At 34.4% G+C, this 24703-nt stretch overlaps 1 protein-coding gene across 1 annotated transcript; it reads left to right on the top strand.

Moving 5' to 3' along the window:
* LOC149774415 (cGMP-dependent protein kinase 1-like) lies at positions 1-24001 on the top strand. Its single transcript, XM_089945287.1, has 9 exons — positions 1-207; positions 1619-1704; positions 10757-10844; positions 12175-12314; positions 14004-14093; positions 15376-15517; positions 19052-19215; positions 23330-23458; positions 23962-24001. The coding sequence occupies exons 1-9, from the start codon at positions 76-78 to the stop codon at positions 23999-24001; spliced, it is 1011 nt and encodes a 336-aa protein (XP_089801413.1). The 5' UTR covers positions 1-75.
* The last annotated feature ends 702 nt before the right edge of the window (positions 24002-24703 follow it).

Below are 24703 nucleotides of genomic sequence, written 5' to 3'. Positions count from 1 at the left end.
AGTAACCAAGAGAGTTAGCTAGCTTTCAGGTCTGGATTACATTTGATAAGTTAAAAGAAGCAAATATATATAGTCATGAAAACGAAATCGATGAGATTCCGATGGATGTCGAATTTAAAAAAGTGGGTAGTAAATAACCTGTGCTGTGTTGTAAGGAAGAAGAACAGAAAAAGAAAGCGATGCGAAGATCTGGAAAGTGCTGATGTGGTAAGTATGACAAAATACATCGTCGTGTCTGAGCGCGCGAAGAGAGAGAGAGAGAGAGAGAGAGAGAGAGAGAGAGTATTGAACAATGAACACATATTGCAGTTCTTTATAACTGGGGCCTGTTTTTAAACAGTTAGTCACTTGTATAGCAAGAGCATAAAGTAAAGAATGCGCTGTATCGTCTTTGTCTTTTAGAATTCTTCAGAAATTACATTGGTTTATTATTTATTTATTTATTTATTTATTCTCATAGACGGTTATATCCTTATTGATTGATTGATTAGCACTGGCAAATCGACCCTCTCACAAGAAGTATATTTAAATTATCGTAATGGTTCAAGGTGCAATGGGTCAATGTCATATTCTACTGGAGTTAAACAATTTCTAACTGGAATGATTATGTAAGATATCGTTTGGTAACTGTAAATATTTCATGAAATATGTTAATACAAATAGTTACACATATATAAATCTTTTTAATTAGGCCCCGATTTGTGCAATGAAATCGTATTAATATATTTTAGGTGAGTAATTAAAATTAAACTGTGTAAGTTACATCAAGCTCAGTCTCTATGTTATATACTTCCAATACAGGTTTTATCCCAGTCTTTAGCGAAGGGGGTATAGTGATGGCTTCTGTTTCTCATAGTCTGTCCAGAACTCTGAAATTACGTGGTTGAAAGCCACAAAACCTAGTACTTATGTTGTTTATATAATTACCATTTACAAAATGTACTTCATATTTTAACCCCATCCCTTTGACCTTGGAAATCATGAAAGATGAACTATTTAAAAACATACATTTGCAGTGAAATATTTAAAGATATATTGAGCAAATTTTAGATTTTCAAGCAGGCAATGAAAAGATACAGTTTATATCATAGTAAGCGAAATACAATCTCCGTGTGACGGCTTGGGACTTGAACGGGTCGACCGACCGGGGTTGGGGGGAGGAAGAACTTGTAGTCTAAATGACAGAATATTACAAAGAGAACTATGGATTATTAACTGACTGGTGCTAAAATTCACACCAGGACGTAACTGACTCCTGGAGTCAAGTACTTTGCTCAAGATATTACGGCATAAAGTCTTTGCCGGTCCAAGCCGTTTTCAAACCGCAACTCACTGTGTGTAATACACATTTTCTTTCTACTGAATATATGAGCTAGACAACTTTTATTTTTTAGACGAAACGTCATGAAATTTTTACGATGTTTTGACCAAATGAACATAACCAGTTTTTTTAAAATTGGAAATTGGAAAACAGAAAGGAAATTTTTCCCTGTTTATATCCAACAGTAAACACTATAGAAATTGTTAAAAGAGCTTATAGTTTCAACAATCGGACACATTTTTAGCATTGCGTCGAATAAATACCCACATACTCTATTCTTTCCAATTGTTATTTCAGGATAAATGTGGTGACGTGACAGCCTTTTCGGCGATAGATCTGAGTACGATCACCTCTGCAGACCCACCGTCTTCCCGTCATGCTGAGTAAGTTAGGAATGGCTCATTTCTGCAGCATTATTTATAACTCACGAATTGCCAATGCAAACTTTATCTGTCATCCACCGTCTATCAGTCAATTGAGTACATTATCTCCCTTATGAGCCGCGGATTGTCTCCCCATGTTAGACAGTTAAAATAATGTAAGGCAGAACCTGGGGTTTATGCATTTTAACTTACTGTAATGAACGAGTTGCCGATATAATTGTGCAGTTCTAAAATACGAAACACAGCAGTGTTGTTCTACTTGTTATTTGTATTAATAATAACTAGCATCAACTGAACAGGAAAAAGACTTCACATGTTATTTACAATGCATTGTTATACACAGGGTCGTCGCCAGACCCGGCCAGACTGTCTGGCGCCCAAGGCAAGGTTAGATTCTGGCGCCCCCACCCCACCCCCCGAAATATCAATTTCAAAATTTATAAACAATACATTTTTTTAAAAAAATGCGCCCCCTTGAAATCAGCGCCCTAGGCGGCTGCCTAGTTTGCCTATATGGTAACGCCGACCCTGGTTATACAAATACCTACTGTGGGAAGGTAACTCCTTGTTAGACACGGAACAGACTGATTCAGTCTGCATCTACCACAGCAAGCATAATGTCTGGCAGGAGCAAAGGAGGAGCAATGGCGCGTACAAAGCAAATGGCAAGGACAAAGCAGACTGAAAATTGTTGAAGAGAGGTAGAAAGGGACATTTGTTTTGTTCATACTAACATCTATTTATAATTTAGATTTTTGCATTTACCATAACATTTCAATTATTCTGCACCGCTGCATATCATTAATCCCGGCTGGGCTTATATGCGACAGCGCAGAGTGAGTTTGAATTCACTTAGTCTTTGCTGCAAACAGTTTTGTTTGCACTTTATGTTTCATGTATTTTGCATTATTGTAGTATCACTATAAGATTTAGAGAAAAAGTAAAAGGGGTTGACCGGCTCTAAATTACACAATCACATAGAGAAGTTTTTCAATTCGCATTTATAGTATCGTGTAACCCACACACATAATTCAGAACAAAAAAGGAAAACAAAATGGATCCAGATGAATGTCAAACCGAACCAGTCAGATCCAAGATCAGACAATATTTTCATACTGTGTATGAAGATAATAGGATGATAGTTAACCACCCGGCTGGGTGTCAGACCATCGACTTCGAAGGCGCCACCAATGCGCCAAGACAAAGTGAAGTTTTGATGGCACTTCACCATATGGGGATAGATATAGGGAAGATTGAAGCCCTACAAAACGGAGGTCTAAATAAATTTGTGATCTACCCAAAAGGAGGAATACCCTTATTAAAAGAGGAAGAAATAAGCGTAAAGGGGATGACAGCCCAAGTTTACAAAGCAGCCTCCTTTATAAGAACCATGGAACCACGATTGACGGAAATCAACGTGATGGGACTCCCCATGGAGGTAGACAGCCAAGAATTGGTGGATAAAATCAAAAAGAAGACAGGAGTGAGCGTTGTCACACACAAAATGGCGACTGTATGGGGTTTCGCCCCCATCAAGTCAGGAAATAGACTCCTATACGTAAGCAGAGAAGATGCCAAGAAGATCCCGATCTTCTTCTATGTTTTGGGCTTCCGTCTGAAAACATGGTACAGGGGGAGCGAACAAGATCGAGTTTGCCCGCTGTGCCACCAAAAAGGACACGGACCTAGAGACTGCCAAGGGGGAATGGAGAGACCCAAACAACAAGAGGAAACATATGCCAGTAAAGCGTCAGGACAAGGGCAGAAAACCACACCCCTGCAGCCAAAACAACAACAACAACAACAACAACAACTACAAAAGCAACAGGAAGAGATCCTCAATCTGATAAGACAGGTTAGAGAGGAAAAAGAAAAGGAAAGAGAAGAAGAAATACAAGTTCTACCCGAGCTAGAAATCACAAAAATAGAAGGGCACAAGACATTGGAGTGGGAGAATTACCTGAGCCCAAACAAAACGACAAAAGCAGGTGTGCTAAACGAAGAAGAGATAACTACACAAAATAGATTTGCCATCCTAGAGAACATACACATAGAAGATAGCCCACAGACAGATACCCCCCTGACATCGACGCCCATGCCCAAGAGAAAGAGGGCGAAAAGAAACTCGGAAGCCATATCACCACAGGAAAAGTCAATACAACGTAAAAAAAATAAACAGGGAAAGAAAACTGTAGAAGCCGAAATAGAGAAAATTCAAGAAGAAGAAGACTCAGAAATTGAAAGTGAGGGAGAAAATATGGGGCGAAACGAATCGGAACTGGAAACGGAAAATGACACGGAAATGGAGGAAGATAACGGACAGATAATATCAACAACAGAATCGATACAAACTTTGAACACAGTCAGAGAGTACAATCCAAACAACAGTGACAAGTGCAGGGGAAACTCAAAATAGTACAATTACATCAGAGGGGGGTGGGGAAACCAGTGTCCCTCCTACAGACTGTTCACAAACAAGTTTATAACACAAAAATCAATAATAATTTGTAAAAGAATAGAATAATTTAGAACAATAAAAAAAGGAAAAAAAGCGACACCCTGGGAAGAGACAAGAATGGAAGGAAAAAACTTACAGTTCTTGTCTATAAATATAAATGGTATAAATAGGGAAAAAATCTTTAAATTCCCTAAAGATCTAAACTATGATGTATTGTTAATACAAGAGACGCATAACGGTTTTAAAGACAATGTAAAAATAATAATGGAAAGTTACCTAAATGGAATCTTATTAATTAGTGATTACGAACACACAGATGTTAAAGGAGGGGTGGCAGTTTTAATCAAAAATAAAAAAGGTTTGACATGGGAAAGAATAGAAGTAGATAAGGTTTTTAACGGTAGGATGATACATATTACAATAGAGGATGTGCACATAATTAATATATACATGCCAGCAAATAGGGAACATAAAAAATTATTCTTAGAGAATTTAAATAAATATATAGAGAAATATGCAACAGGAAATATAATTATAGGGGGCGATTTTAACTGGGTGGGAGAAAATATAGATAGGGAGGGAGATCTAGCACCAAACGACATTAGGATCAAACCGGATATGGATTTTTTTATCAAAAAATATAAATTAACGGATGTGTACCGAGTACAGAACTTATTAAGGAAAGAATATACTTATATTTATAAAATAAATAAAGGAAGCCGCTTAGACAAATTTTACTGTAACAACTATGATGAAAATGTATACAAAGAAACGAATATCACAGATTTTAAAATATCCGATCATAAACTTATTAATATGACTGTAATTTTTAAAAATAGAATAAAATGGGGGCATGGAAGATGGATGATAAATAATTCAATTTTAAAAAATACAGATTTTATACAAAGGGTAAAGAAAGAGATAGAAGATTTTAAGAATAGGGAATATGGTGATATAATATTAGATTGGGAAAAACTTAAAGTCAAACAAAAAAACTAGCGATTGAACACTGTAATTTAAAAAATAGGAAACTGAAAACAGAAAGAGAAGCGATCAGATACCAACTACAAAAAACAAATGCTAAGGATATAGAGACCAATTTAAAAAAAAGATTGGAAGAAATAAATAAAATAGAAAGTAGGGGTAGAGAAATTAGGGCAGGGAAATTTACGGGGATATATAAAAAAGCAGAGGGATTATATAAAAGAGAAGAGAAAAGAATGGGGGGAGATAAATTTATGGAGAAGGTCAAAATCAACACAACAACAACAACAACAATAATGGAAAAACAGGAAGTTATGGATCATATTAAAAACTATTATGCAACACTGTATACGTCTCAAAAAATATCAGAGAATGAAATTGATGATTACTTACAAGATATACCATGTGAAAAAATTAATGATAATTTTAAACAAATATGTGATGATTTTATATCACAAGAAGAAATATTAGACAGTATAAATACAATGAATAAGGGAAAATATCCAGGGGGAGATGGACTCTCTGCAGAATTCTATATGACATTTTGCGGAGAGCTGTTGCCCATTCTTGAATGGTTATATAACAATATATTTTTAAGAAATAATGAAATGTCGGAAACGATGAAAGAAGGGGTCATCATTTTAATATATAAAGGCAAAGGGGATAGGGAAGAACTAAAAAATTGGAGGCCCATCTCCCTCCTTAATACGGATTACAAAATATTAAGTAGAATCCTAAGCAATAGGCTAAAAAAGGGGATAGGTGGAATAATAAATGTAAATCAAACGTGTGGGCCCAAAAATAGGGACATACAAAATAACATGTTAAGTATAACTGCAATTATAGAACATGTACAAAATAAGGGACAGAAAGTTGCTATGGTACTTTTTGATCAAGAAAAAGCCTTTGATAGAATAGAGCATAACTATATACAGAAAGTCCTGGAAAAATTTGGCTTCGGAGAACCTTTCCGGAAATGGACAAAAATTTTATATAATAACATAACTTCAAGAGTTCAAAATAACGGAGCCATGACAGAACAATTTGACATTAAAAGATCGGTGCGGCAAGGATGCCCACTATCAATGCTATTATACGTGATAGCAATTGAAATGCTCAGTATCAGTGTAAAACTAAATAAAGGAATTAAAGGTATAAATGTTCCAAATATCAAAGAGGAAGTGAAAATGTTACAACATGCAGATGATTGCACTAACTTTTTAGAGGACCCGAAATCCTTTGAGAACCTTATAAAGGAATATGAAAAATTTGGAAGAGCATCGGGGTCAAAAATAAATCATGATAAAACAGAAATTTTAGAGATAGGCAACTGGCGCGGTAGGCTTTCCAGCATACCAGCCCATATGTTTAAAGATACCGTTAAAGCACTTGGTGTGTACTTTGGCAAAAATGAAGAAAAGGAAAACTGTAAAAAAATGGAATGTGAGATAAAAAGAAATATCGATATCTGGGCACTTATGCCGTTATGTTTAATGGAACGGGCACAGGTGGCCAAAACATATATGTATACAAACTTGAATTATATTATGAAGTCTACTAACATAAGTAACATAATTTTAAATAATATAGATAAACTTATAATTAAATATATATGGGATTTTAAATTACATTATGTTATAAAAGAAACATTATACAAGGCGAAAGAATCAGGGGGAATAGGGTTACCAAGCCCCATAATTTTAAAAGTTACCAATATTTTAAATAGATTTAAACGACTGAGTGACGAACCTAAATTACCATGGGAGAGGATATATATATATATATATATTGGTTTGGTTTCGTTTTGCGGAACAGGGAGGGAATATATAAAAATAACAAATTAATGAAACTTTTAGAAACACCTAGAAAATATAAGAGTATAAGAGATCTATTAATGAAATATAGGGACACAAAAGAATTTTGGGACCAGGACGAAAAACTCTCATATAAATGGATTCGGAATGACATAACCAAAAATATACAAAGTAAAGTTGAACGTGAAAATTTATATGTGAACTGGAAAAAGGCATGGGGGCACTGGTCACAATTAGGATCTTTAAAAATACAAAGCCTCGCCTTCAAATACATGCATGATGCGTGGTTGACGGGAGAGGTTGCAGCGAGACGGCACATGGTCGGAGTACCGCCTAAATGTCCGCTGTGTAAAATAGGAATGTACAATAAAAAACACGTAATGTTATATTGTAAGGAAACAGAAGTTGATAGGAAAAAAATAATTGATGAAATTAACTTAAAGAGTAAATTTAAACCACAATGTATATTATATCTTGATGGTGATTTTAGCAAAGCAACTTTATATAAAATTTCAAGTTTTATTGTTAATAATATTAAGAAATGTGGCCCAATTAAATTTTAACCTAGGGAATACCTCAAGAGGGAAAGTACAGATAATGATGCCATGGGGGCTATGTCACATGGCGCTACGCGAAGTGAACAGGCCCATGGCAGAATCTGGAAAGGAACCCCTCTTGAAAAAAAAAAAAAAATTTTAACTGAATTTCTATCTTTTCTATCACTAACATCAACAAAAATCTATGTGAATTGAAATTGGATTTTAAACTTAAATTTAAATTTAAAACTTATCTAAAATTTAAAAAAGAAAATGTATAAAATCAGAATTTTGGTTTGCAACTCAAATCAATATTAAGGAAAAAAAAATGTATTTTTTTTTTTTGTTTTTTTTTTGTCTCTCTACGATTGAACCAATTTTGAGATATTTCTAATTAAAAGATAGACCTGCTCCATGGGGGAGAAGCATAATAATTAAAAAAAAATGTGAACCCTTCATGGAGCTCAGCCTAATCTAATTAAGAAAGGTGATTTAACACATACATAAGAATCAATAAGATTCAAAAAATAAGGGGATATCACCGTTCTTCAAAATTCAAAACGTATAAAAAGAATTTCCGTTGTATATGAATACGGAATATAATAGGAAAACTTATGCACTACAAGAATTTGATCCAACAAGCTATCCCAACAAAAACACATTATAGCATACATAACCCATAGCACAAACATATAACAAACATGGGATGTAGGAGACCCTAGCAAGGTCACAGAGGAAACGAAAAAGAGGAAGTTTAACCGAGAAGGATAATCAAAATCACTCTCGGAGATACTCCTCTATAGAAACACTAGGGATTGAATAAATACCCGAACTCCTAAATTCACGTTACAAAAACGATGAAATAATACACAACAACATATCTGGGGGAATACAAAAACACATAAATAATTTATGTATTTAGGAAAGGGGGGGGGGGGCATCTGTCTGGTGCCCCAAAAAGAAAAGGAACAGACTTTAGGATCCTACAAATTATGTCTTCCCCGGGACACCTGTGGATGGTTACGTAATCTCATCTGTTGGGTTTCGCTCGTGTGATTGAAAGATAATGGTTGTACACCTAAACAGTTTCCACTGTATCATATGTAAAAATGCAATAAAAAGTTATTACTTTTCGTTTTTCATGCAAGTAGAATGGAATTATTAGAAAAAACGAAAATGAAACTGTAATAAAGTGATAAAATGGGCCAAAAAATCCCGTTTTACAAAAACTGCTACCTCATTGTGTCGACATAGATGTGTCAATTCACGAGAATCGTCGTGAAACTACAATATAGCATTTAATACCCTCTTTACATTGATCAAATTTTTCACATCCATTTCTTTTTTATAATTCCTTTTCTCAGGACATGTATTTTTCTATAATAAACGCGCTGTCTATAACGTAACCAAGGTGATGCAAAAGTTATATCATGAGTCTGAGTCGAGTACGGACACTCAATCATTTCAAAATTTAGTATTTTATATCGGATAATTAATAAATAATATCAAAGGTACAGGTGCATTTTGCATGTTCATGATTATCCTTCTCTTTAATAGTTGACATTTTTGAAACTTTTTCTTTTACTACAGAATTAATTTTTTAACACTATGTTAACTAAAATGTGTAATTTTATTTACTAGAAATATGTTACTCTATTAACTGATTTTCATGTATTGCATGTTAAAGCGTGCTACTGAAAATGAAACAGGATTTAAATTAAAATGTATTTAAAATATTCTTAAACTCATTGATCGTTTATTTACTATCAGACTTTATTTAAAATGTGCGCAATTTGTATTATAAAAGAAATATGAAAAGGCACATATTAACTTCATAACATTGAATTTAAACTGTGATTAGCTCCTGCTGATTTTAGATCATGAAAAATGACGCCTATTCAAAAACAGATTAATTTTTTTTTATCAGAACCTGCGTTATCATACAACGATAACTATTTAGGAGATTTAAGGATTAATAGTTTCCAACATAATATGTATTTTAATATCATCAATATATATTTTTATTTCAATGCCTCGCATGCGGCATTTTCTGCGTATTACATGCAGTATGTCATACATCCACGGAGTCATTGACACCCCGGTTTATCTTTTAAGTTTGAGAAAGGAAATTGTTTTCATTAAGTCATGTTTCTCCTATAATAAGTAACTGATCACATTACATTAGATAACATTTTACTACCTCTGAATCCAGCCGTCTTGGATAAAAATGTCTTTATGTCTATGGTGTCGCCCTCCAGTTTCGTATCTTTTTATAGTGTTAGAACGTGAAAGAAAACAAATTCCCAGGTTTTCCTCACTGGTTATACTGGCTACTTAAAATGACCTTGTATATATTAGGCATCGTTAAAAGAACATTTGGTTCCCTTTACTTATTCTGTTTGATGGATAGGTTTATTTTGGGTTATAGAGTATTCAGTTTGGCCTTAGTTCAGATGTGCTCTTATAAAAATAAAAAAAAAAAACACTTCTAGCTCCTGTTGATCGTTCCTAAAGGACGACAATATCCAAACTTTGAAATATCATCCACATGGCCCCATTTTAGATCCAAATCACTTTTAAACTGATTTCCGTTTTGAACGAATTGCAGAGGTGCAGACGATATGAAAGCCACAATGTGATTGTGCTGATTTCCATTGCATGAACTGCATATCAAAAGTGAGTTCAAATTGGCATTTAATAATAACCGCGATATAAAAAGAGCTATAATTAGAGGAAATGCGTTAGGAGTAAAAATAGTGACCTGGAAATTCTACCAGTGAAAATGTTATTTGCCGTTCGAAGTCATATGTGAGGAAAATTAATCAGTACGATAATTTTAAAAATATTTATCAATTGTCCGGAGTTTTTTAGAAAAATATTGTATGCATCATATCAAACAACTTTTGAACTTCTGCACCGATGTAAATGTGAGTGACATAAGTTAAGGTATAAAATATATCAAGATGAATTGGTATGTTCGAAGAACGGATGAGCACAGGGCAGCGAAAGCGAAAACTGGTTTTAACAGGATATAATGGTGGGCGCCTGCCGGGTGGAAGGGTGATTAACCTTTAAGAGTTGCTTCCAGTTGTCTATATAACCCATAGTCAGAAATACATTTTACGTCTTTACGAGAGGAGTGATGTTGAGGTAGGAAAGAAAGTTATCCTAATGCAACATGATCAGGTAATATATTTGTCTGAGATTTCTTATGTTTTTATTTGTTCCGTTAATGACCTTCTGCTGTTTCGTTCTTCTAGTTTAGAAACAGAAATGGCAAACTTGAAGCTACAAGACCTGCATATAGTAACACCGCTGGGTGTTGGAGGTTTTGGAAGGGTAATATTGGTAAGTACTTTATTCTCCAATTTGTGTTTCTCCTCTTTGCGTCCCATGTATAATCCTGCATGTCGTAGGAACAACTAATGAATGTAGGCGACGCATTGGGTCATTCTTTTGGCGTCACAGGCTCAAGACCGAAAGAATACTGCTTCGAATCCTACCATAGGATGAGCCAGGTCGGGTACATTGAATTGTCCTTGGGCAAAGCCCTTTACTTCAGTGTTATGATGTAAAATATCACATCCAACTAAACTCCTCGTATCTTTGAAGAAAAGTGGGATATATCAAGTTTGTTCGTCTGTCCATCATTCACTCTTTTCCAGGTTGGTCACTTTTAATCCCTATACAATAACAGAAGTTGGTAGAGTCACATATCATATAAACTAATCATGGGACATACATTTTGTTCCCATACTGTTTCCATTGCTTTTCGATCAAGGCTTCACTGTATCAACTGAGTTTTTTAAGGCTCGGGATCAATTTTGGCATAAGCAAGCAAAACCTCCAATTAGTGGTTCAAAAACATTTGCAATTGCACGTCCTTTATCCACTGAAACTATAACCCTGTTTTGCAGATAAAGAATATGGCAGGCTTTTCAGGGCATGAGTACCTCATAAACTACTACATTTTCTTTCGACATTTTGTTTTTAATGTAGTTGTTATTAGTATAATGGTCGCACGAAGCAAAAGCGAGGGATCTCGCTGAAAATGGATGCGGTCGAACTGCGTAGAAAGCAATAAGAATGAAAGGAAAAACGTAAAGCATGTTTGCGTAATAAATTATGACGGTGACTCATAGCTAGCAAAGACGTTGATATTAATCTGCATTAAAAACTACTACGTGCTACTTTAATGCAGACGTTGATTTAATGGAATCCCTATGTTGACGTCAAAAGGATGAAACTTGGAATTAAAAGGATTAAATGATTATGATTTGGTTGGATTAACGTGCATATTTTATTAATCATTCACAAATCTAACACAAACCACTCAAATTTTATTTTTTGGCGACTGATTGGGTACAAGTTACACTTTGATAAATACTCATCGATGATAATTTGATCCTAGAAAAAATCAATAAAGTCAACGGTGAGAATCGGCTGGTTGATAATGTGCATTGATTGGAAGTGACTTTGGTTGTAGTACGTCAACACAACACTGTGAAAATGTACTATACAAATACAAGTCTTGAGTGAAGACAATACCTTTAAATTGTACAACACATATAAAAGTCTTCAGAAAAGACAATACCTTAAATTGTAGAACATAAATGCACGTCTTGAGGAAAGACAATACCTTGAAATAGTACATATTACGTATGTGAATAATTTTCAGGTGCAGGAAAACAATAACAGCAAGGATACGTATGCTCTAAAGATCCTCAACAAGCAGCACATCGTAGCAATCGGCCAACAAACACAGGTCCTGAATGAAAAGAACATTATGGCGGAATTGAGATCAGATTTCATTGTAAGGTAAGATTATGATTTTTATTTTCCATGCTCCCACTGCTTGTAGATGTCCTTAATACGAGATGTTGGTGTCGTTTTGTTTGTCCAATTGTCATTTTTTTAAACTTTTGCTCTCTTTATGACGATTGCCTAAATAAAGAACGAAAGAAATTCAATTGCAAGAGGAAGCCGTAGACATATTTACATACTCTTGGAAAGGATATGAAAACTGCTTATTCGTCATTTTGAACTTTCTTGTTGACAAAATCCTTTTTAGCACGATGAAGCAAAATCAGTTTCAAGTAGACGAACAAAACCTGGTACGCACGTTATCTTCTTAGCATATTTAATGCAGTGACCACTTGATGTAGACAAAAGAAATTCGATAAGCTTGTTGGTATGCATTACGGAAGACCGACCTAGTGTTTCATGTCACTTGATCATTCTCAAATTTGGAATAGCTTTTTTTTTTTAACTGTTTGGGTCTTTACTTTGTTTGGTTTGAGCTGTTTGGGTCTATACTTGTATTGGTGTGAACTGAATGGGTCTATACTTGTATTCGTTTACAATCTTTGGGTCTATACTTGTACTGGTTTAAACTCTTTGGGACTATACATTGTTTGGTTTAACTGTTTGGGTCTATAGTTGTATTGGATTGAACGATTTGGGTCTATGTTTGTATTGGATTGAACTGTTTGGGTCTATACTTGTTTTGGTTTGAACTGTTTGGGACTATACTTGTACTGGCTTGAATTGACTGCGTCTATACATGTATTGGTTTAAACTCTTTGGGTCTACATATGCATTGGTTTGCTATTGAGCCATACGTATTATCCAAACGAAAACCGAATTCATTTCACTTCGGATCCCATTTGCACAGTAACTATTTTCTAGGTTGCATTAAGTTTTTCACTTCAGTGAACACTCCATGGTATCTAAGCATTGTTGTCAATTAAAGCTGGACAAAATAGTAAGTCAGCAGTCATTTTTGGGTCACTCACTTTTAGGAAAGACGGTAAATGTTTAGTTGTTATGCTTATTTCGAGGCAATTTACTTTATAGAGTTTCAATATATTAAATAAGGGTGTTGGATAGAATTTGTTCATTAAGAAACAGTAAATTTGTAAAAGGTAAGAATCATTAGATTACATTAACTATTATGATTGTGAAAATACTGTATTAAAAGAAATGAAGAAAAAGTACAAAAACACGTGCATCACGTTTGCATATTGCGCAAGGAGATCATGTCACAAAATTACTTGTCCACCGAGATTCGCCATAGTCCAACACAAATTGATCTTCTCATGTGCATAAATTCCATAGGATGAGAGACAATAACAATTAAGCTATCGTGCTATATTAAGACATGAAATCCTTGGCCTATAAAGACGTTACAAACAAGTCGGGTATGCTATAATATAATTAAATGCATTCCTTTTAATAAAATATCGAGTCTCACGCGGAAGCTGCAAACGAATAATCAAACTCATACAAATGACAAAAGCGTCATGAAAAAATTTAAGAATCTTATCGACATTTAGACCTGACGAAAATTCAGTAACTATTGTATCCATTTAAAATATTTGTAATTAAGGCATCTTCAGTTGAACATGTTAATACAATTATAGTATTTAGTAGATGATAGTTATAAGGTAGGTATGATCAAATAACAGATATGGAGCTATGTTTCTTTCACAATTTGTTTTCTTCCAGGTTGCATAAAACGTTTAAGGATGATGAACATCTGTACCTGTTAATGGAGCCTTGTCTTGGAGGCGAGCTGTTCACCTTGTTAAATGAAGAGTAAGTTAAACAATTTTATACACTGCTGATTTAGATTTTATTACCGTAATTGTTTGTTTGTTTTTCAAGAAAGCTAACACTTAAAGGATGGTGTTAAAATCCAAATTTAAATAAATAAGAAACATCAACTAACACTTTCGTACGTGGCACTGTAGAGGTCATCTTTCTCTTATAGGTGCACAATAATTTGATGATACAAACGTGCATATTTATGTCATCATAAAAATTATCTGAAGAAACGGAGATCGATTTTACTGCATTTATTCTACTTGTGCGTGTATACTTGCTATGGATGGCGGCGCTAATTTTGTAAATCGTGTTATCTAGCAGCTGTGATTTCTTCCTTGTACACTGTTTTTACCATAAGTTTCCTGTTGAAACAAACATTGGCTACGTGTTACATTCAGGTCATTTCAAGTGAGCCCTTATTTAAATGAGATACAAAATGGCCTTTATCCCTCAACTTTAGGACACTATTAGCAGTACTGGCCGTGTTTGTATTATACGCTTGTATCATTTTATAAATTCATCATTGTTGGGCTTTCTTCAAACCTTACAACACGATCACGGGGATTAATTAAGGACAGGAAACTAAATTTTCTGTCAAATATAATCGCGATCTGGTTGTCTACGTGATCTACACGGATTAGTCACATCAGCTGTAACAAATTCTTTTTCCAAGGTTAAAGGTTATCCTTATAAACAAAATTAATTAATTTGTTGTTATTTAGATATGAAACTCATTGAACAAATGTGACAAAAGTATTTACTTTTATTCCGCTTATTTTCTCACAAGTACAGTTTGGGTGCTACGACTCGACCTCCTACGTCACTGCCTTAATTAACACATACGTATTAGTTATAAATATTTTGAACTAATGTCATGTGACTCTCGACGTTATCAGTTCAATACACAAAACACGTAAAAATCACAACTGTAAAATTGCTTTTTTAAGAGTTGCAGATGTTGAATTATTCTGGTTATATAGTTATTTAGATTTTCATAATTTTATTTAGACCCTGTGAATAGTAGAAACGGTGAGGAACTTAAAATATTTGATGAATATGACTTTTGAGAAAAGGTTCACGTTTTGTATTTTCTGAATGAAAAAATATTTGTTGGAGATGTGAGTTGTTGATATTCACTGGAAGGAGATGAATGCCCTAGAATGGTCTGATGGCTTTAATATAAATCTTCATAGAACGCAATACATGTCGACTTTGAACAAAGTCTAATGCTATGCTCCTTTACGCTTCTAAATTTGTTACTTTTTTGTTATAGAAAGAACCTTAGTCATACAGCTGCAAAATTCTACACAGCCTGTATAGTAGAGGCACTCAGCTTCATACACTCAAAAGGAATCATCCACAGAGATCTACAGCTCGCAAACGTACTCCTGGACTCCAAAGGATATGCAAAACTGGTATGTATACCTACACATTTATACTCTCATATATGTAATCCTGGCTCCAGACTCCAGAGCGTACGCAAAACTTATATAAATATATATATATATATATATATATATATATATATATATATATATATATATATATATATATATATATATATATATATATCTTTGTACTCTCAAATGAATATTCGTGGACTCCAAAAGCATATGCAAAATTGATTTTATATATTTTGGTATTGGTACTCTCAAATACGTACTTTTGGACTCCAGAGCATGTGCAAAAATGGTATGTATACTGTTACGTATATCTGATTTAATTCATATTTATTTTACTTTAATTGTTTGTCACTTTTAAATTTTGCATTCTATTATATGCTATTATAATGTAACTTTATTCACTGGAGATAAAAATATTTCCAGGAAATCAGTTGACATGAATTATTCTTTCGTAAACACCAGGATTTGACCTAGAACCTAACCTTGATTCAAAGTTAGTAGCAAACACGTAAATAAGTTCTATTTTGTTTTAAAATGATTGGTTGTTGTCAAGGTCATGATTCAAGATGTAAACAATTTTATTTTATTTTATTCTAAGAGTAAAACCATTCGTCTAATCAAGGCCATATTATGTGCACGTGATTTTTTTTACATTTAAACACGGTCATATGGCCCTGTGTTTCGCAATTTTTCCATTACTGTGCATCCGTTAGTTTCAATAAAGATGCGTAGAGAAAGATTTCTGTTTTGGGCTTTTTACACTGATGTTAAGTTATTTTGTTGTAGCCAGATTTTGAGTTATAATTTTCTTCAGATCAGTTAGATTTCGAAAGAATTAATTCTCTGGAAATATTTTAAGAAGTGATCACAGAGAAATTTTGAAAAGACATTGCTAAGAAATTTAATTTGGATTTCCAAGACCGACGTGATAAATTTTTATTTCTAGAAGTAACTGTAGACTTCAACACTACAGAATGTAACACTACAGAATGTACCATACGTCATCGTCTTCCATCTTGTATTCTTCGTCGGGATTCGAACGTGAAATCAGTAGGACATTTTGTTATTAGGACTTAAAAAAATGTATTCTTCGATAATTCTCGGCTTAATATTGGATTTGTTTCTATAAAACCGTAAGTTCATATTTTTTTAATTATTTTTACAGAATTTTTCCAGGGAAATAAATTTATGTATTTTTATAAGCTTGTTGTTATCACCCTTTCTTCTCTTACTGTTTATTCGAGCCTAAACAAGTAACATAAGAATACTTCTATATTTTGCTCTCAAATACATGCTCCTGGACTACAAAGGAAGTGTAAAAATAATCTGTATACCTCTAATGTTACTTTGAAATACGTACTCCTGGTCTACATGGCATATGCAAAACTTATACGTATACCTATACATTTTTACTCTGAGATACGTACTCTTGGACTCCACAATAGATGCAAAACTGGTATATTATATATATATATATATATATATATATATATATATATATATATATATATACCTCCACCTTTTTACTCGGAAATACGTCCGTTTGGACTACAGAGGAAATGTAAGGCCAGTATAAATATCTCTTGATTTTACTCCCCAAAAATAATGACTTATACTATTCCTATTCACTGAGGCAATTTACATTCTTCTGTCGGATCGAATTTTAAATGATCATTATAACTGTCTCAATATATATCACGAGTTGATATGAAGTTGCTGTTATCATAAATATAAACGACACCGTAAGTCAAGAGCATGACCATTTCTTGTTCCGTTCTATTCCTTATCCCCACTCCACGACAGATATATGTAGCTAACGCTTTGTCCGTTTGTCTCCACGTAAACCCTCTTTGTCAATTCTAAGGTCCGGAGTATATCGCAAAAAATCGATGTATTTCTAAGAAACTTGAAACACATATTAGACTAGTGGCTCATATCTGCCTTATGGTTTTCACAGTGCTTCATTTCCAATATTTGTAAAATCTTTCGGTATTTATCCTGTTGATACATTTGTTGGTTATAAGGACCTTTCCAGATCACAACTCCAAAGTCGTTTGAGATATATAAATGATCTTTGGTAAATATTCCAAAATCGTAATTCGGTTGTATCTTCTGCATTTGATTAATTTATTTGTCATTCCTTCCATTATGCCCGATTTAGTTGCAGGGGCTTAACACTAAGATGTTGTCCAAAACGTGTATGATACACTTACTGGACAAGCGGTATAAAGGTACAGTTCCATATTCAAAGTTCTTCTATTAAATCACGTGAACATTTATCTCCATTTGTCAGATCATTCATCCATCAATTACACATGCATTTTTGGAGCACAACACATGCTCCTAGTCAATTTCCTGTATATTTTGTAGATACGAATGTCCTATTTATGAAATCTATGATTAGTAAGTATGTCTCCTAGCAGACATTTGGCCTGGGAGGGAATGTAGATGACTTCATGTTTTTGTTTCTTCTCTCCTATCCCCAATGTGATACAGAGGAGTGGAAATATGACATCAGTTACTTCAACTGCATGTTCTTAAATATATTTCTTTGGCAGATCATAATTCCCAAACCGATTAAATTATTTCACCAACACCCAACAACAACAAAAACGATACAGATGTGAAAAAATTGACTTGAGATACTTAGATTTTTTCCCTGTTCAATATTTTTTTTTATGTCGCCTTATGGTAGTGGCAACCCATGTCTTGCTTGTTATAGTAGAATGGTATTCAAATAATGATTCTTCCTTTGATAAGTACAAGTCTACAACAATTTGCGCCATACATGTTTGAACTGTAATCTTTACACATGAATCTGATGTGCGTCAAAACGAATTTTAGAAAATTGGTTTTGGTTCATCTAGCCTTATAATGAATGTACTGGATTTCATAAAGTATGTAGAAAAATGAATGAAACATACGGCATACCTTTAGTCAATATTCGGAAATGGTTTTATTCCCATAACGATGTAAATAATTGCCTTCAACTCTCCATCAATAACATTCTTTGGTCAAACTTTGTTTTGCATTTTAGATATGTAAGTGGAAGGCATATTTTAACATTGATGAACTTGTGGCCTTGCTAAATTAGTCCTCCGTGTCTCTATGACACGTTAAAACTGAATCTTATACATCGCGCTCTTATTAATGGGTTTCATTCTTTCAGTTTGAGAATAAATATTATTTCTTTATGTGGTTAGAAAACATTATGTAATATTGTTTATCCTTTTCTTCCATAGATTGGCAACTTTTTGTTTCATAGCACTAATTTAAGTGCCCATTGTTATGCACAAATTAACAGGGGTTTTGTAAAACCTTTAGAGAAATAATTTGCAACACATGTCGGATTGATTTAGATCGCATTCGGTGAATCAGTTATAGATCATCCCCATCCTCACTCATGGGTTTGTTAGGTAAACATTTCACCTTTCATTACTTATAGTGGATATTGTCAAGTTAAGGTTACTAAGTACTTTCCGAATACACTCTGCTTTTCAGCTACATATAACACATATTATTTTGTTCGTTTTTTTCTCTCAATAGATTGACTTTGGTATGGCCAAGAAGGTCGGACCAGGTGAAAAGACCCAGACGATGTGTGGAACGCCAGATTATATAGCCCCTGAGATCATTTTAAAAAAGGGACACGACACAGCGGCAGATATTTGGTCCTTGGGAGTTCTTGTTTTTGCTATGCTTTCTGGCCGGTAAGAATTGACAAACATTGTGTAGGGGAGTTATAAACGGTTTGCTGAGCACCAAAACTAGCCTGTGCCTGCAATACATGCATTTAAACAGTACGCGAGCCTCTGGTGTTTTTATACAGCTAAATTCGCAATAGCGCACATGTCAAAACAGTTACGTCTGCCTCGATCATGTATGAATGATTAAGTTACGCCTCTTCGTATAAATAATATAATATGCTTAATATATAAGAAGAGAATCTAGTTGTCTACCCACGTCTTTCTTTTACAAACACGTACATCTTTTATATCTGAACCGAAAGTAACGAATAAACTAAAACTAAAAATCTATTTAAATGAAAATTTAATTTATACCGATTTTGTATTAACCTTAAGAAAAATGTAGGAGACTAGAAATCAAAATTTTCCTTTTACTTATGTAATTCTCTAGAGATTTTAATTCGACTGTCATGTTTATAAATTAAATATCGTAAGCGGGTAGTGATTATATTGCGTGGAAGATACCACGATTCCGAGTTTTTCCGAGTTTTGATGAGACGACAGATCACGTGGTCCAGTGACGCAATACTAGCCAGTCCTCGAATACAAACGTAAACATGGCGAACGAGGCAGACAGGAGGAGACCACATTTGGGTTGCACATTCAAAAGTTGAATCTGCTGTCTAATATAAAAGTTTATGTAATGTACCGGTCAGTGCTAAACGAATTTTCGTAGGCACATGCAGAACACACAGTACTAATTATACGGAAGAACTGTGAACCAGTCTAGAAATGATAGAGTATTTACGGGTTTGGTGGTCCATAATTGGTTAATAATTTAAATCAAAATTTTAGGAAAAATATCTTTTGAGAGCTTACACTATATGCAATTTAAAAAAAAATATAGACAAATTTCTACTGACGCAATTTTAGCATTCTTACAGGCTTGACTCAGGAGTACTCGACAGTGAAAGTAGCACCTGATTCATTTGGTGCAGAATCAATAACATGTGTTTCATGCACATGTATGTAAACAAAATGCCGCAGCTCATATGGTGTTCTCCAAACATAAGCTTGCACCAAGGTTAGATGTACATGGAGAATTATAGGTCTCATCCTCAGCACCCAGAAATTTTAAGTTATTGAATTTTAAATATGATGGTGTTTCCATATGTTTACTCATGGAGTTGAATTAGTACCGTGTGTCCTGCACCGGGCTGGTGACTTAAATAAACTCAAGCCCTGACTGAAATTCCACAAGCCCGGACAGTTCATACTTGTCAACTCTCAAGCCGGGAGAAATACCTCCCGATCTCGTATTATCTCATTAATTTTTCTCAGCGAAGTCCCGATTATTACATTATGTCTGTCAACTTTTCATTTGTCAGAAGAAAAAAGTCCAACCCCAAACCATTTATTAATAGATATAACGTATGCAATCCAGTCTAGACTGCCACACTGCAGACATTGTAGCAATGTGACTGAAAAATTGTCAAATCAAACGCACACACATCTAAATCCGGCACTGGACGAAATAATTAACATCACACAACAGTTTTGTTTTTCTTCAGTAAATAGAACGTGAAGATTAAACATTATTCAAGTAACAGTACTATAGTAAAACAAAATTAATTTTTTGGTAAAGAAATGGTCACCAATTAGCTTAAACGAATGATCACTGTGAAATTTTCTCTGCAAACAAAATCGCATCTCTATTTCCGCCAAAGAAACTCGGCCAGTTAACACCTGACATTCCACCACCGTATATGTAAAGTTTAATCACTATGATTAAATTAAAACAAGGAATAAAACAAAATATACCATGCAGCATATGTGCCCTTAAAGAACTAATTCATAATAAATATTTTATTCAGCAAACAGTGTTACATGGATTAAGACTTAAACCTAAGGATATAAGATGGGGAATAAAACGTGAGAAAAACAGTTGCCACGTGTACGGTAACTTGTGACTGCAAATTTGAACAGTTAAAATGAAGTCCATGGCATCGTAAGTAACAACAAAATAGGCATCGTTTATTTGGCAATCAATTGATGGTGCTTTCATACGCACACTGTCGAACATGGTTTCTTTGAAGTATGTCTGAAGGGCAGTCGTTTTCACAAGATCAATGCAAGGATAAGGATTATGTTCATTAGTCAAACCGGCTTTATTACTTGGATCAAAACTTTAGCTATTTTGCAATTTGGCCAGAGCTGACCAGAATATGCAAACAGGGCTTGTCCTGTAGGAATAATAAGGCGTCTCACAGGGAGAAAAGGCATGTCCCATGGGCGCTCGCACATTGGGGCAAGGGGTTGGGTCAATAATCTCCTCTCCCCCCCCATCCCAGTTTATATTGTCAGCCTGTTAATGTGAACCGTTGACCTCCTTTTTTTAATCGCTGCTATTTAAACTGCCAAACTGATAGTTTTATATCAGTTCCAATCATTACAGGTTACCGTTTATGTATAGTACATGTAACAGGCATACACTAAAAATTATTTTGTTTTTAATTTTTAATTTTTTAAGATTACTGAAGATTTTGTTTTCTCGAAACACGGCAGGTTTAGAATCTTATATTTAGCAAAGCTTCCATTTGATTAAAATCAGATCTAAATTTCACATACGACAGTGGTGATTTGACTTCGATTGTGCCGTGTTAAGGCATGTATGTCAACCTCTTGAAAATACATTTACTCATTTCGCCAGCGCGATCAAAGGTTCCTCGGGCAAACAATTTTTGTTTCGACAAGCCTGACGGGCACCTCACTTTAAATACAGGATTAGCCGAAGCTAAAACCAGATGGACCCAGGGTATCGGGCTATCAGATTTGTTTTAAGCACTGTTGGTGTAGATAAAAGATCTGTGAATTGATTGTTGCATTTTGTGGTCACTTACTCGGCCTTCTGCCTATTTTCGTAACTCAGACGTTTAACACTTTTCCCAGGATTTATAATATCCAAAGGTATGTCTGGAACAGCGCCAACTTTTAGTCTAGGCCTAGCATTTACGTATCCTTGAGCTTCCATTTTTTCATGATCCCTCTCGTAACATTCCTTTTAGCAATGTAACGAGCACAGAGTGCTGTATGGTGTTGCTTTAAAATCAACTCGTTTGTAATAATGTATCCATTCTTTCATTATGTCTTTATCGATCGGAAAAAAAATGTTGTCCACAGGCTTTACTTAATATTCTATTACACCCGTAAGCAACGTAAAACGGCATTGTCTTTTACTCTGGCAACTCCCACTTGGGTTGCTGGAGTTGCTACTATGACGTCCCAATAGTAACCGAATAGGCGCGAAACTTTTGCATACGAGGTCACGGAAATTCAGCTCCTAGAAGATAGGCCAATATTTAAATATTGGTATTACGGTCGCAGATGATACTTCAGAATAAGGTTTTCTGCTATAGTACTTTTATTATTATTCTATATTTCCATTAGTTTCTGGTCTCCTTTAAACTTTAATTTATACATTATATACATTATTTTTAAAACAATAATATAACGGATTTGATTAAACTTATACCCCGTGGATGATAAGTAATACAGTCATGCAATGGTATTAATGAATGTGAGAATGTGTATGCGTCTGTATCTAATGCATTTTTTGGTGCTTCAACCGAGACCGCTACAGCAAAATTACTTCGGACAAAAGATAGTAGTTGAGTTATTGCGACAGATCATCTCATGCACTACTTTACATTCTACCTAGTCATTTGACGGATGCATCTGTCAGTAATCATTTTCAGTTACCGTTATCGGATGCAGCAAATGGCAAATACGTAGTTAACCTGTGACATCGTGCACAATCATTTGAGCCTTCACAAATACAATTGTGAAATATTTATAGTCTCTATTTCTAGCATGTGCTAATTTATTTCCATTATGTGAGATAACTCAGAGAAGACGAAAAAGAAGACACGTGATGGAGACATAATTCTTGGTTAAAACATGTCAGCAGATATATATTGTCTTGCATCTCAAGTCAATGTCGAAAATTACTTAGTCCTTAGGAGTTCTTGATTTTGCTATGCTTTCTGTCTGTTTAGGTTATCCTTTCTGTACATATTTATAAGTACCTAGTAAGCACATGAAGTTGTTTATCTTTCAAATATTGTATTTCGTCTTCCAGATCCTTATTTGCAGACAAGGATGATAATGACATGCAGATATTTAATAATATCATAAAGGGGATCAATGATGTTGTCTTCCCAAACGAAATTAGAAAGATCGCTGAAGATTTCATACGGAAATTGTGCAGGTAAGAAGGAGATATGCTGATGTCTTTGCAAATAATAAAAGAAACATTTTTGAAGGTCTCTTACAGAAACTACACATATCTGAAAGGGATCGATGCTGTTGTCCACCGAAGTGACATAGGAACACTGTAGATTCTATATGGAAACTATACAAGGAAGAAGGTATTTTCGTCTTTGATTTCAACGTACTAGCTATATACCAGAAATATAACGAGAACATAACGAAGACAACAAACATCTAACCTCCAAGCACACAAAATCAAAACCTACTCGATTTTAAATTAACACATTTCCAAAGCTCAGATTGAGAGCTTATCGCTGGATTCTGGTTAAACACAATTTATGATACAAAGAAAATAAATTAATAATTAGGTAAGTCCCAGTAAATGAGAGCGGTGCACCAACTAAGGATTCTCTTATCTCACCTCAGATATATAACTCTGCCGAACGGGTTTCAGTGTTTGTATACGTGAAACTATACCTCTATGCTTTCATTTGCTTCTAGACAATTTGAAAAAGGGGAAAACACGGTTATGAAACTGTAAAATTCACCATAGATTTTCTTTAAATGCGTAGAGACAAACATAATGTTTTCAGTTGTTTTTGCCGTAAATAACGAGTAGGTTGAACATCTGTAACCAAACGTGTCCGTACAACGACAAAGTCAATAAGAATTTTGCAGCTATTCCATTATCATTTTATTTGTCCTTTTAATGTTGTTATCTAATCTGTTTGTCTGTCTCTATATATAGAGATTTGAAAGTTAGCCCGAATTTCTCCCTGTCCCTGTCTGTCTGTCTGTCTTTCTCGATAGATAGACACAAATCATATAACGGTAGAATATTCACTCGTTCTTGATCAGAATGGCATTATCAAGCATTCTCTTGCAGATTCCATGGATAGCACTTTCCGTTATTGCCATTAACACAAAAAAGATATCGATATTTCCAATTTTGCATATCTGTCTCATAGAAAATATGTAGAAAATGCACTGTTCCTTAAACGTCACAGGGGCGTCATCCATTTGAAGTAACGTGCGAAGAATGGAAGGAATATAATGTTTTTGTCTGTTGTATCACGGTGCAGTGTAGAACATAATTGAATGTTAATATTTATAACAAGGTATTGCCCATGAATCAAACTCATAACTAAACAATTAAACATTTAAAGCCAAAAGAGACATGCCTATAATAACCATGCGCCCTCTGCATGATTGATATATTGATTATTTTCATTCAAGCATTACC

The sequence above is a fragment of the Sinohyriopsis cumingii genome, unplaced genomic scaffold (assembly GCF_028554795.1).
Source record: "Sinohyriopsis cumingii isolate HCF-2022 unplaced genomic scaffold, ASM2855479v2 utg000229l, whole genome shotgun sequence".
In the NCBI taxonomy this organism is placed as follows: domain Eukaryota; kingdom Metazoa; phylum Mollusca; class Bivalvia; order Unionida; family Unionidae; genus Sinohyriopsis; species Sinohyriopsis cumingii.
Note: the sequence above shows the minus strand (reverse complement) of the source record. Positions and strands in the feature narration are given on the sequence as shown.

Bases quoted from the DNA above. Each gene is read 5' to 3' on its own strand.
- LOC149774415 (XM_089945287.1), top strand. From the start codon at position 76: ATGAAAACGAAATCGATGAGATTCCGATGGATGTCGAATTTAAAAAAG. The intron at 14,094-15,375 runs GTAAGTTAAACA...TTTTTGTTATAG, and splicing joins TTCACCTTGTTAAATGAAGA to AAAGAACCTTAGTCATACAG. The intron at 23,459-23,961 runs GTAAGAAGGAGA...ATTTGCTTCTAG, and splicing joins TTCATACGGAAATTGTGCAG to ACAATTTGAAAAAGGGGAAA.